This window comes from Sceloporus occidentalis, unplaced genomic scaffold (genome assembly GCF_023333645.1).
Source record: "Sceloporus occidentalis isolate IW3139 unplaced genomic scaffold, rSceOcc1.0.p SCAF_74, whole genome shotgun sequence".
Classification (NCBI taxonomy): Eukaryota; Metazoa; Chordata; class Lepidosauria; order Squamata; family Phrynosomatidae; genus Sceloporus; species Sceloporus occidentalis.
This window is the reverse complement of record NW_028317054.1, coordinates 2,158,248-2,172,998: the sequence shown is the minus strand read 5'-3', so window position 1 is coordinate 2,172,998 and position 14,751 is coordinate 2,158,248. Positions and strand designations below refer to the sequence as shown.

The 14,751-nt window shown below is 37.5% G+C and overlaps 1 protein-coding gene across 1 annotated transcript; it reads right to left on the bottom strand.

Annotated features, from left to right (window-relative positions):
* Nucleotides 1-2,211: 2,211 nt before the first annotated feature.
* On the bottom strand, nt 2,212-11,157 carry LOC149285934 (BBSome complex member BBS5). Its single transcript, XM_089494711.1, has 12 exons — nt 11,096-11,157; nt 8,481-8,563; nt 7,640-7,705; nt 7,228-7,277; nt 6,603-6,730; nt 6,112-6,247; nt 5,468-5,563; nt 4,734-4,796; nt 4,359-4,493; nt 2,906-2,989; nt 2,408-2,431; nt 2,212-2,313 (listed from the first exon to the last, which is right to left on the bottom strand). The coding sequence occupies exons 1-12, from the start codon at nt 11,155-11,157 to the stop codon at nt 2,212-2,214; spliced, it is 1,029 nt and encodes a 342-aa protein (XP_089350837.1).
* Nucleotides 11,158-14,751: the final 3,594 nt, after the last annotated feature.

Here is a 14,751-nt window from a genome sequence, read left to right as displayed (position 1 = left end):
TAGCCGGACAATTCCATTCTCTAGAGTTCTGTCACACTCAGCCACCAAAAATATAGGTCCAGTCAGCTGCTAAAACAACAGCTGAGCTCCCTGTTGACTCATTCCCTCTATAGCCCTCAAAGTGTGAAGGTAGCCGGCGACCTGAAAGTGTAGCAGCTGCATCACGCCCTCTGTAACTATACGGGATTACTTAATTCTCTCCGTTTGCTGCACGTCATGTACTCCAGGGACCCGCATAGCTTCCAAAGGATGCAGGAATTAAACCAACTCGTTATTCAGAGAAGGAAAATGTGTCACCAGGGCACAGGATTCTTTTTGCAATAACAATTGGTTGCTGCATACACTCTCCCAGAATAAAAGATTATTTGATATCCTGGTAAATCCACCTCCAGAAACCCACAAAGCTCCATACGGCATAGTTTGTGGAAATGTGATTTACCTGGAAGCTGGGATAGGCAAGGACATGATTCATGGACGTTCGCAGTTGCTGATGCAGGACCCCTTTCTCATGATCTCTCCCCTTTCTCTTTATCGCTCTGCTTCTCTTTTATATATCCCCTTCTCTATGACTCTCTTACTCACTCCCTGTCTTTCTCCTTTCTTTTAATCTTATCTATCCCATTTCACTTTATCTTTCCTCCTCTCCTATTTCTTTATCTCACTTCTCCTTTCTTCTATCTTGTTTCCAATTATCTCTAACCATCTGAAGTGGATGTCTGTGGGAACAGACCTTGCGCACCCTTTATTTTGGCCGGTTACAGGGAGATCCAGGATCTTCTTAACCAGCCCTGCATCTTCAGCAGCAGGCAGTTCAGTCTACCTCTGGAGAGAGCCGGCAGGGTGTCTCACACCACAAATTATAGTATATGGAGACCTTGCAGACCCCTGCCTGGAGGATCACACAATTACCATTTACCAGTGATCCTACAGCCAGATTAGTTCTTTGCAATGCCCAAGTTTATCAGGCTTTTCCCTAGTCCACATGTCCAAAATGCTATTTGATGCACTACTTGGTATGTCCTTTTGCCAACTCTACATCATTTTAAATATTAAAATATCAGCCGTTTTCAGCTACAATTGTAATTTACAGTAAGAAAATCTACACTGTCTTTTTGATCCTTTTGACATTATTTAATCAAAGTTGGCGGGACAGCCAACATCAGTTTTAAGGACAAGCACAGTTACTAAATAATACCATTACAAATCTATGCAACTTCTAATTCAGTGTGATATAGTGTTGGAGAGGGGAAACTCACCCAAAATAATACAACTGACACCACTTCTTCCACCAGGTCTTCTGATAAAGTAAGTTTATTGGAACAAAATTACAAAACCATTTTCCTTAATGTTAACCTTCATTTCTGTATACAGCACTGGATTTTATGCTCGGGGAGAAAAACCTTTTTTTCCCCCCATGGGACTTTCCCTTTGAGGTCTAGAATGTATGTTTTTAACTATCCATTGCAGAAACACTATTTTCTGTCAGCAACCTTGTATTGCTTAGGATAAGTTGCTTTTTTTTTTCTTTTAAAAATGTATATTTTTTTTTTCATTCTAGAATCTGCAACTGCATTTTTTATTTCAGACAGAAATTGATTTGATCTTCATGGCGTAAAGGTGCAGTTGAAACACCTCAATTAATATTACTCTTTGAAAAAAATGTTGTTCATTGGACATATTTTAAAATAAAAAAAAAGAAAGCCAACTCTTTATACAGTAATTTATATTTAAATTTAATGGGTTAATAGTAAACAGTTCTAGTAAAAGAACCTTTAAATGTGTCATTTTGCCATTTTCTTATCAAATTACTTAGTCTTGGAACTGGGCGCTGCATTGCAGAAAAAAAAAAATTTGAACTTGGTCTGAAAGAAGAGCTCTGACGATATCAGTGTCAGCGACGGCTCGCCAGCCTGTTCTGGAAGCATATCATAGAATGCCTCCCTCTTACTCCTCTAGAGGGCATCTAGCTGTGATGTAATACAGCAGCACGCTCGGTTGTCACTGGTGGAAGGTCAAACAGGAACGCGGGATTAGGAATTCACTTCTACACTTCGGGATAATTCAGGAAGAGGTGGTGGGTACTCCTGAAATATTGTAGTTCTGGAGACTCCAGTTTCTGTTTTGTTGCTAAATACTAGTCCCCCGTCTCATCCTGCAACGGTCATAAATCTAAAAGGAAAAATAAGCTTTTGTGTCGGCAGTTAGAGGACTTTACCCCATCACATCCCATAAGCCTTGGAGTGTGAAGCCATCTTTCAGTTTTTCTACTGCAAGGCCAAGCTCTTCAGAAAACACAGGTTCCCGATCTTGTTGCTAATGTTTTCCAACAAGGTGAATAAATAAAACAAGTTAGTGAGTACAGATAAACAAGCACAAGTGAAAACACTAAAAAAATAAATCAACTCACCTTGTTCCCATCAGCAAAATAGGCCTACAAATATAAACAAAACAAAACAATGGGTTTTTAGAATATTTGGAAACACTATACTGGTTCATGCATCCGACCCCTATGATGAAACAATCAAGAAAATTACGCTTTAAAAAAACCCCAAAAAAACACACACAATCCAAGCACGAAAAATGAAAAGAAACATTATGTTGGATTATTAAGGTAAATTAAGTTCTGAAGGCGTTTTTTTTTTTTTTTTTCCATGGGTCGGTTTGTTGATTTTAACAAAAATTACAGTATTTGTCCACTAAATGATTCACTTCCGGTTTCTACGGATACAATTTACATGTAATATTAAAAGAGAAGGTATAGGTGCAGTCCATACATTTATTGTAATTTGTTTAATCAGAATTTAGGACACCAGTACAAGTTTTAAAAGTCTTTGCACCATCATAAGAGAAAACAAACAAACAAATAAAGCAAAGTATAGGCAGATTATCTGCAGGGAGACCTTACCACAAAAGCATCAGTGTGCTCGTCGGCTTCTATCTCAACATCATCCTGGACCTGTTCTATAGTGAGTTCTTCCAGAGCTTGTGGCTAAAACCATATGGATTGTATTAGACGACTGCTTAGAATAGTTTCACGTTTGTGCACTATTGCCAAAGACCCCAAAACAATGAAATTACATCACAATTATTTATCTACCCAATTTACCAGTGCTATGTGATTTAAAGGCGCACAGATTAGTTTATTATTCCTTTTTGAATATACTTGTTCATGATAAGTGGTAAAAGAATGTAAAACAAAAACTGCATAAAAAGCATTTCAGAATTAGAAAAAAAACCAAAAAGCATATTATTATTACAAAATATATTTGTTACTAATGGTTACCAAAATGTTCTCACAACATTATTACATTTTATTCACAGATTCTGTAGCACTATTACGTGGGGAGAATAAAAATATCCACAACAACAACATACAGATTAATAATAACATGATCAAACGTAAGACATGCTGGTACATAAGCAGATGAGGGACCTACTATTTCAAGTTTAAGTTAATCTATTTGTATATGTATTTTCATAAGTGTTTATCTGTTTATAGGTCATAGCACAGTAATGTAATTAGAAATCAAACATTTTTATTTGCGTACAGTGAATGGTTTATCACTTGATCAAAAGTGATTCCAGACTACTATACTAACTCCGTGAAGACTCCATGGTCCATGCACAGAATCTAGAGCTGGAGAATCAGTGAACCAACGTATCCCACTTACTCTGCAACATACATGAGCAGTTTGCTATTACGTTAAATAAAAAAGAATGCTGGAGGTTATTTTGCCCCTGACAAGGGCTAATGCTCAGTGTACAGCGACACATGTTCGTAAAAAGACTTTGAATGATTTAACAGAGCAGTAACGCAACTGTGTGCCAACGGATTAAGAGAATACACACACACGCCGTCTTGTAGCTTAAAGGGGTAAAGCTTAAAAGAACAGGACACACTGACCAGCTAAATGATGACACATGGAATATACACAAAAGCTATTTTTAAATAGGATAATTTCAAGCTTGTTTTACGTTACGCTGAAACAGAAATCACGCTCAACACTTAAAAGTGGGGCAAATTATAATTTAAACTGATACCGATCAACACAATAGTGCTAAACACTGGCCTTGGGTAGAAAGAAATCAGACTTTGTTGGATTTATAAATGAGCACTGTCACCAATTGTTATCTTTCGCAGACTGGCATTATACTATTTACTAGAATGGCTTGAACTTAATTCTTCTTTTTCCCCCCATCATGAAATTAGCGCATAGGTAGATTTATACGTAAAAATGTACTGTAAGAGTGGAGCATAAATATATATATATATATATATATATATATACACACACACACATACATACATACATATATAACGTACATTAAGCATAATAATATATATTAAGGAGCATTACCTTTTCCTCCATCTCATACTCCACTCCGAATATTGGACTTGCAGAGTAAACCCTGTGCAGGGAGTTGATTTCTTTCACTGAATCCTGAAGTTTTTCCACTGGATCGATTTTAAAGCCAAGCACATATCCACCGCTCTGATCCAAAGGGGAAAGCAACACTCACATGAGAACAGTACTAGTGCCGTCATATCTCTCAATTGGCTTTTAACGATAAGAAATTGTACAAACATGCAACAGTATAAGTCTGAATTAAAACATGCTGGAAATAATTGTTGAAAAGTTGAAAATATTTTATGAGAATAATAATTACAATATCAGAAATACACAATTGGCTTTAGTTAAGCAATCACTTTGTGGAAACATACAATTTTTTACCTGTTGGGAGCTTTCTATCACGAGGGCTAAACCAAACTTTGAATCTCTGATCTTTATGGAACGCTAAAAAAATGAAATAAAATAAAAAAGGGTCTTCTTAGATTATATAATGTAACAAAAAATTATAGTGATATATTATAGCGATCTAACTCAATATGAAACATACTAGCAGATTCCAGCTTATCCATATGTAACTACTTTCATTACGTTTGCATTAAGATTCTTTAACTATTATTCTCCTTTTTTAATTTTTGTGCACCCACAAAAATGTTGTTGGTTTTTCCGCACATTTTTTCCATGCATAAATATGATTTAAATGGGATTTAAAAGTGGAGAAAATCGCCACTCAATGGGTCAATTACAAGGGAGATCTTCCCAGCAGGTCAATCTGCACAATGAGGTCTGGACCCAACCTGCACAGCCTCTGTGGTATTCTGTACCATAGGCCCTCCTCACCTGTTGTCTCTGTAAGTCAAATTGTTATGTTACATACTACTTGTTTTGTCCTGTCCACCCATTGTACAGCGCTACGGAATATGATGGCGCTATATAAAACAATACATAATAACAATAATACCAGTCAGTGCTCAATAAGGACAAGGTCGTTGAGGACCCCCATTGAGAAGTCAGGCCCAGCGTAGCGTCCAATAATTTCAGGTTAAGTAATCCATTTGCAATCACAGACCCACATGTTTCTTAGAGTTCATTTGCTCACAAGGATAAGAGAGACTTACTATTTGTAGATATGGGATGCTGACGTTGAAACTGTCATTCATGTTCGCATGCCAAACTATTCTCACGTTCGTTATAAAGAAAGTCCCCAAATTACCCTACAGGGTTAAGAAATAAAATAATGAACACATTAAACACAACCGGTCAAATACAGTGATGCCTGATTGGTTAGATATCTGTAGAAGCAGTTAGTACAGAACTGGAAAAGAAATATATTGTAATGAGAGCTGTTAGAATGTATATAAACCCCGTACTGGTGAGCACCCAGTTTAAATGGTATAATGGCATTAATATGACATTAACTGTGGCCTAAATATTACTTTATTCCAAATTGTTATTGGACCTGGTCATAGAACAATAATAGGACTGTTCTTTAGCAGAATGTGTCAGTGAATGTATAGACCATACGATAGCAGTAGCACTAGTTCTTCTTTGCCTGTTTTTTAAATTGGACCCACTAGCATGAAATGAAGTGCTATGCGAAGGGGAGCATCTCATGCCAGCAGCAGGTCCTTACGGGACACACTGTATATTTACGGTTTCTTACTTCTAGATTTATAGTGAAATTTGTTTGATACATTTCTCGGAAGCGCCAAACCCTCTCCAAGAACAATGGCATCATTAATGTATATATGGACATTCGTACCTGGTCACTGGATAAATTCCATACTCCATTGATTTTGTCATAGACTTGCTCTCGTGGAAGTAGTCGCAGCTGCTTGTTTTGTATCAGCGCACCTCTTAATTTAAGGTCTCGATACATTTTAGAAGTCTCATATGCTCTAGAAAACACAGAAATGTAGCATTTCAAAAATCAGACATGGAATTGATAGAGGCTCAACTCAGCCTGGGCTGATCAAATGAAGAAAAAAAAAAAAAAAAAAAAAAAAAAAAAAAAAGAACAGAGAAGGAACTTTTTGGCTAAAAGATGGCTGAAACAGTGGTGTGATCTGGCCATCTATGTGGTCATCCACTAAAATTGCCTACCAAAACATATTAATAATAATATTAAACTCAACCCTAAAAAATATTAAATGGCCTTTCCCATCAAAAGGTTGGAAAATACAGCACTATATAAACCAGGAATAAACCAGAAAATGACAATTTCTAGAATTTTAGATGACAACATTATATTACCTGTGAACAGCAATGACAGATGTGAACAGCCTTGGGCTTCCAGGGACAATATTTGTAAAAATAAATTCAAAGCGAGTATTATTGCATTTTGTTAAAATATAGAGGGCTTCAGTCTGACCTCGTAATTTCTGCAGACATAAAAATAACATATTTTAAATACTGAGACGCAACTTGTCAGTACAATTCTCTTAATATAACTATATTACCTACGAAAGTTTCTGGGCCTTTTAAAACTATACCTCCTACGTTTTGGCTAAATGCCTATTTAACGAAATAATTTATCACAAATATGTTGAAGTTAAAATTGCGTGTGTATAGATGCCACGATAACAAGATTATCAGCGTTATTGAATTCACCTGTCAGCGGTCATAATGTTATGGCCGATTAGTGTATCTTCAACCCCCTCGGTAAAGTAAAATACATTACACCTAACTTTTCAAAATTTCTCCCCTGATTTCTGAGAACACTTCATTTTGGCCTTTAGTGTCGCAATGAGAAAGCCCAGATGCTTTTTATGCTTCTAATCTTTTCAGGGAAAGATAAAATGATAGATGTGTTTGCATATGTTTAATGTGAGGCTTCATGGACCCCCCTAAAGGCAAGGTATTGCTACATCATACTTACTGAATTAGCAGTCCTTGTGGTGATATTTAGAATACAGTTGTAGCCAACAGCTAAAAACAACACAAAAAACAATGCGTTAAGGAAGCAATATTAAGGTGTTTTTGGATCTTCCTGCCTCCGCCCTACCAATTTTTGTCCCATCTATGGATTAAATAAATTTGTGGTACACGAGCACTGCTTTGATTTTCTAACCATCCAGACTTGAAATTTGCGTGGAGGAGATGCCGGCTGACAGTCTATAGTCAGACACGGGGTAAGCAACCTGGATTATTATTAATTACTGTTTTACACACACTGACTGTAGAAGGATATATACAGAAAGAAAGCAACTTCCACTCACAAATTCCCCAAAAGAGTATAACCAAGGTGGAATGTTTTAGTGTAATTGTGTAAATTCTTCTCATGTACTCACCCAGATTGACACGGGGCAGCGCCAGAGAATGCCAAATGATTCGCAAATTGGTCACTAACAGCCTTCCTGTAATAAAAATATAAGAACAAAAAAGAAACCAAAATATATTAATTAGGGATCTGCTTGTGAAAACTCAAATGAAATATCTATAGGACATAAGTTTGGGTGAATAAGATGATTTGGGGGTAGACGCCAGGAAACTGGAACTGTTGTATCTTAGAAAAGAAATATTAACAGCTAAATATGAAGACATATTAATATAAAGTATATTTCCAAAACCCAATAGAAGCAGTGTTTAAAAGACAAAGCTCTCTTTCTTTTATATCCGTCCTCCAGTTCACTGGCGCAGGCAATAAAATAACCCAAACCTAACTTACTACAAGCTGAGGCTTTTAAAAAAATATTTTGTGCAGCCACCTTAAACAAGGTGTTAAGAGTTTTACTGGCTCTCAAAATTCTGATTGTGTTATTGTATTGTTGTATAGTGATTTATTCGCTAGAGGGAGAGTTGTGTTTCAGCTTCTTGACTTCACTATGCATTATGAAGGGCCAATCCCTGTGAGCTTCCGCTGCATGAGGAGCTTGGCTAGACCTGGATAATGTATAGCTGATCAGCAAGGTTTTCATCAAAGTCTGCTCACATTTAACTATGCATTATACAGGGTCAGCTCAGCCCTTCTAGCTGGAGAAACCTGTCAGTGTTGGCACTTCGAAATGAACAGTGAAGTAAGAGTTCAAACCACAACTCCCCTGCCAACTCTCTCTTTAGTGAATAAGCCACAGGGTGATACACGGAGCATTTTATTACAACAGAAGATCTTAGAGCATGGAAGCCTCTTACCTCTGTCTCCATTGTTTCCTTTTGTGTCTTCAATAGAATCTAAGCAGTCTATAAGAACCTCCCCTGACCTCATTTTCATTTGTCTAAAACATAATCAGAAAAGAACAGTATTTTGTACACAAATCAAACAAACGTTACATACATATACAAACAGACACATCTACATCATAATTATTACGCAACATCTGATGTTTGGTGAATATACACAAAAGCACTGCATCTAGCACTGGATCTGGAACAGCTTTTGAATGCAGTATGGGGACATTAACACAACTCTGCTGACATACTCTTAATAAGATTAACAAATACTAAGCTGGAAGATTAAGGGCTTTTGGAAAATCAAATTTGAACTAAGGAATAAATAATACAAAATAAGAGGAAGCTGTGTCAATCAATAGCAGTATGATCTGACATCTTAAACCCCACTGTTAAAGAATAGTGAAGAGGCGGTTAACGGGACACTCCGGCCATCATATGTATTTTCATGCATAAAATAGGTCCCTTTTAAGTTGTATGTGATCCGTTTTGCAAATTAACGAGGGGATTCTGCAGAATCTCCCCAAATGCATTTGCCCCTCACCCTAACGCCTGCAGGCAACGCATTCCTCCGAATGCATCTCCATGCACACAACGCACTCAACTACGATCAGCTACAGTGCTGGCTTTGCTGAACGTTGTGGGCAGGGGGTCTGTTTAGACCCCAGCGTGCATGTGTAAAATCTTCCCACTGATCTCAATGGGGGCACTATCCTGCAACTGATTGGCTGCTTAAGCTGTCAATCAGTAACAGGACCGTGTTTCCATTTATTTCAATGGAACTATTTCCCCGTCATTGATTAACAGAGAAAATTTACTGCAAATTCTGTGTCAGATAAGTGCTTTACTTATTTACTTTATTTATTTTACCCCTTTTTGGAAGAGTAATATGCATTATTTTATAGCAGGGGTGTCAGGGACACGTAAGAAACCCCAATAGTCCGGTAGGAGCGGATTCTAAATATATAAGTACCAAATATCTGGGTGTTTTACGTGATTGCTTATATTATAATTTCAAAGATATCTATTTACAATTTAAATAATTATCCTTAAAATAGAACAAGACAAAACGTGTTATTTCACTAGAGATGCTTTTGAAGGAACTCCGGTTACCACGAAACAAGTTAAAACATCACCGCAGGGTACGGATCCGAGAAAACCTTCCTCTGTACGTCCAGACGCTCTTCTTGAAATAAGTACATGGTAGGATTTAAATATATTCTTTGGCCTCGCTAAGGCTCATGACATTTTACAGAGGACTCGGATAATCCTAGACTGATGCCAGAGATGCCAAAAACGTGTGAAATTGTTAGATTGTTCGTAAGGCATGAAACGGTTTATACGGAAAAGTTTAATTTAAAATATATGTTTTTTTCATAAACAGTTTCAGGCGTCCGATCACCAGAGGACAAAATCATTTTCCTGAAGTTCTCCACTTTCAGATAGGCTCCTTTAGCTCACAGTCCTTCTCCGAAGAATATTAAATCTGTTCTGCCTCCCAGATCTTCCAAACCCCTTACGTTTCCCTGCGATGGCGTTTCAGCCGGTCTGGCTGACTACTGGGTCAATTTTCTTGGTTTAATCTCGGCTTAATCCTGAACTCAGCTGTTAGAGGACACTGAACGAGAAGCACGTTCACGCACGCTCCCAAAATATGTGTATGTGGACACGCTCCCTCTAATTACAGGAAATTCACTGGCATGACCATCCCTTTAACGCAGGTCTACTATAGATATATATATATATATTTATACACACACTCAAAAGTTTGGGGTCACTTAGAAATCTCCTTGTTTCCAAAACAAAAGCAAATGTTTCATTCAAATAACATGAAATGGATTGGAAACCCAGCGCAGACGGGGTTAATGTTGCAAGTGACTATTGTAGCTGGAAACGGCTGATTTTCTAATGGGATATCTTCATAGGGGTACAGAGGCCCGTTATTACTCCCATCACACATTTATCACTCCCATCACACCTGAGTTCCAATGGCACATTGTGTTCGCAGATCCAAGTTTAAGTTTAAAAGGCTAACTGAACAATTGCAAATGTGTTGCAGCCAGAAATTTCTTTCACATGAAAACAGCTACGGTAATTCATAATAAACAATCACTTTTTATGTGTCTGCCGCCTATGGAAAGCCCTTTGCGTAGATGGCCAATGCATTTAGAAGAATTATGTATTTTATTTACGTCATTTCATTTTCTGCTTTTTATAAACTCATTGTGACTTGTATGGCTCCAAAACGCCACGATACCCACATCCAGCGCACATTCTGGGCTAATGCAGAAGAGGGACAAAAAGGGTCTGCCTCTGTTGAAGAGGGACACTTGGGAGGTATGCATTATATAAAAGCATGATGGCCATACAGGTGGACTAATAAGTAAATCGATTTAACATCATGAAATAAGGGATATTACTCATAGGCCATGTTTAGGAAGTGCAAACCAGATGTGAATTACTAACTCTAGTAAGAGCATACTGGTTGCCATGGTAGTAACTCCACATTTTAACGTAACTAAAAACAGATTTTTACAAATTGCTCTTTGCTATTTACGTGCATGCCGATCTTTACTCACTGGGGTGATATATCAAAGCGGACATCACGGTCCTCCCACAGGGCGTCCAGTACAGACAGCATACTGCTCTGCTGCTTCAACCCCGACACCCGGATCTGTCAGCGCAGCACTAACACAAGCAGATGAAGCAGGCGGTTGCTCCGGCAACCAGATTCGAGACGCATGCGCATAAAGATCAGGACTTGGCTAATACACCTCCGCTGACTGGATGCCCGATATGCTTATTGAAACTCAAATACTTCCGGGCATTTGAAGTGCGCATGCGTATTCAATCACCTATGTTATTTACTGCGTCACGTGGCGTTGGCTCGCTTGTGAGTTGAAGCCGTCCCACCAAAATAGATTTTTTATTTGCATCCTTTCTTTGATTGGTGGATCTCGATGCACCATTATTTAGAATTGCAATTGTGAGTGTTGTCAAAACCAAGCTGTCAAATAAGCTTTAATGCAACTACTAGGGGAACGCGGGATATACTTTTTAATGGGGGAGTGGAGCATGCCGGGAACAGCGCTCTTACGACCCCGAGTTTCCTCTTAGCGGTGCTTCACTTGGAGTCTCTGGGGAAAACCTAGCCTTAAAATTACCCCTAATTTTCACATGTGAGCCCAGAGAGCATCTTGGTGTACAGTTTCTATTATTGATTGTACATGAACTCTGTCATACTTGGTTAAGCTGCTGATGTTGCTGTTTTGCGGTGTTTTGCAGTTTGTCTTGTATGTGATAAAAGTTCTGTTATTGAATAACCTCAACAAGGTGTGAAACCCTGGAAAATGTAAATGTTTTACACAAAACTTAAAAACAAAACACGTATAGTGAGATGTAATAAGTTGGTGTCATTTGCGCAGGTCTCCCAAAATGTCTTGGAATGCTGAATGGGACACACCAAGGCATTTTGGACAATGCTCTGCTTCCAACTATGTGGGAACCGTTTGGGGAAGGCCCTTTTCTATTCCAGGATGACTGTGACCCAGCGCACAAAGCAAAGTCCATAAAGACATGGACATAGAGCCCTGACCTCAACCCCATCAAACGCCTTTGGGATGAACTGGAAGGTACATTGTGAGCCAGACCTTCTCGTCCAACATCAGTGTCTGACCTCACAAATACTCTACTGGATGAATGGACAAACATTCCCACAGAAACTCTCCAAAGTATTGTGGAAAGCCTTCTCGGATGAGTGGAAGCTGTTAAAGCTGCAAAGTGGAACCAAATTCATATAAAAGCTCTCTATCCCATTAAAACAGCAACAAAATAGGTTTATGGTACATTTTTATTATCACAAAAACTTGTACATGCAAAATAATGACAGTGCCAATTTTCTTTCCATAAAATGTTTTCTAAAATACTAAATTAAGTCAGCATTGATGAAATGGAGGCAAGACAGATTTTTCAACTGTGTTGCCATATACAGAAAACTATACAGTGTGCTGTGGGGTCTGTTCACTAAACCCAAAACCTTATCTACCAGCTAAGCTTCATATAACCCAAACAAGCTTTACTAGAACATGGGTAGAAGTGTGTTCCAATTCAGTATTTGAACAACAAGCTGGATAGTTATAATCTGTCTGAATTATCTGTGTACTTTTTCTTAGCTAAAATCAGGTCAAGTCTTAACCTGGTGAAAGACATACATGAATTGGGTTAATCCTCTATTATGAATAATGAAAAACTAAATGGATTGTGATGAGGAATTTGGTGACATGATGGAAATGACTGTTGTGTTCAGTTTCCAAGCTCAATAGGGCACCAGTTGACTTTTCTGATGTTAGTTGGCATTGCCCCTGCTTTAAAAAGCTTGTTGGCTAGACCCATCCAGTAACATCTCAGATGTAAGGCATCATGACCATTATAATAGCAAGAATAAGTAATTTAAATCTATTTTAAAATCCCAAATCAGAAGCTGGAAGAAAGAAGGTTAGCTTAATGGTAGAGTTCAGATCACAGAATTGTGTTCTGAATTGTGTCAAACCCTGCATACGTCTGTGTAATCTTGCAATAAAGAACCCAGTATTTTAGCATTTTGATGAGTTAGATATTTCCCCATGCACTAATATAACCAACATTAAAATATATGTACAGGTCTCACATCACTCAATTGATTCAATAAAGGAATACAATTACACACAAACCTGGAACAGCCAACTAGTTAAATATAAATTAGGTGTGGCATAAGATTAGATTGACTAAAATGATCAAATAAAAATCACATTTTGTGATATTGCCTACGTCTCTATCGCTCCATGACTGGTTCTACAACCAGCAAGTAAAATAATTTCAGTATCAGTATTCTGTCACAGTTGTTTTGTCCTTCTAATAAAGCTAGGTAGCCTGTTATCCCCAAAATGCTCTGAAAAAATAAATATTGCATAAGAATAGTACATTTTGAGCTTTTGTTGAAATACAACCATTTTTCTCCGGATTTTCAAGCACTCTGTATTTGAGAGAAAAACAGTCCACCTTAACATAATAGGTGACCTCATGGCAAAAATATATACATATACCCCTGAGAAATGGAAACATTTACATCCAAAATGCTACTGTAAGAACTGTGTTTTTCTTGTCCCCTCCAAAAATATAATATACAAAAAAATCATGGAACAAGTTAATTGCATCATAAATAATGACAATCATATTGGAAATATTTCACATGTGCATTTAAATAAAATGGGGCATCCATGCTGTTGACTCCTTCAGTGTCGTGAGTAGAACCTCTTTAAAAAGGAATGTAGAATCTCACTTAGTTCTCTGTAAAACAAAATAATGGCACCATTAAGACTGAGCTTAACATAACAAAGTTATTAGACACCTATGGGAGCTGAACAATTTTTTGCTATGTTTTTCATAAATCCTCCCTCACCTCATTTAATATCCCGACGCAAATTATATATTTTTTTAGGTTTACTTAGGAAACCATATTTATGCATACACATCAATATCTATTAGAAATAAAATATAAAAAACAGCATACTAAAAACAGAGAAAAATGAAAAGCCGGTGATCAGTGAGCCGGGCTCTCCAGTGTTGTGTTAATCAGAGACTGGGTCTGCGCCACTTACTGCTTCCCAGTGTCAGCCGGTGAAAAAATGTCTGAAACTCCACCAGCCTGAATCTGTTAACTGAGAGCCAATGTAAATGCATTGGCGTCCATGCACAATGCACTCCAACATGCATTATGCATGGGCAATCATGAGAATGTAAAAAATATCTTTTTTTTTAGGGTTACTTGAGTACTGTCTTTGTGAAACATACTAAAAACAGAGAAGTTTCTATAGTAGTGATCATACTGTATTAAAATCACATGCAAACCATAAATCAACCTCGAGCAAATACCAACTGCTTGTAAAGTGCATTATTTTTTATTTTTTTTTATTTCTGCTATACATGTTCTTATACACTAAACAACCTATTAAGGAGCAAATCTGCTATATGTGTATATATAATTTTTATTTTTTTTGCACCATCTTTACAAAATCTTATGCCACATATCATAGGAAAGCCGATGTTTCCACGCACAATCCCAGGTCTATCCTCATCCCTTTTGAAATCTTAATCCATAGGAGAAAATGTTTTGTAAGCCGCCTCACTCATAAAGAACTTTCCATAATTAATTCCAGCAGTGACAACATTGTCTTACCTTGATTAGGTGGGAACACAC

Excerpts from the sequence above, each read along its gene's own strand:
- LOC149285934 (XM_089494711.1), bottom strand. The coding sequence starts at position 11,157 with ATGCTGTCTGTACTGGACGCCCTGTGGGAGGACCGTGATGTCCGCTTT. Across the intron at positions 7,278-7,639 it reads GCTGCCCCGTGTCAATCTGG|CTGTTGGCTACAACTGTATT; the intron begins GTGAGTACATGA and ends TGTTGTTTTTAG. Across the intron at positions 2,990-4,358 it reads AGTATGAGATGGAGGAAAAG|CCACAAGCTCTGGAAGAACT; the intron begins GTAATGCTCCTT and ends ATATGGTTTTAG.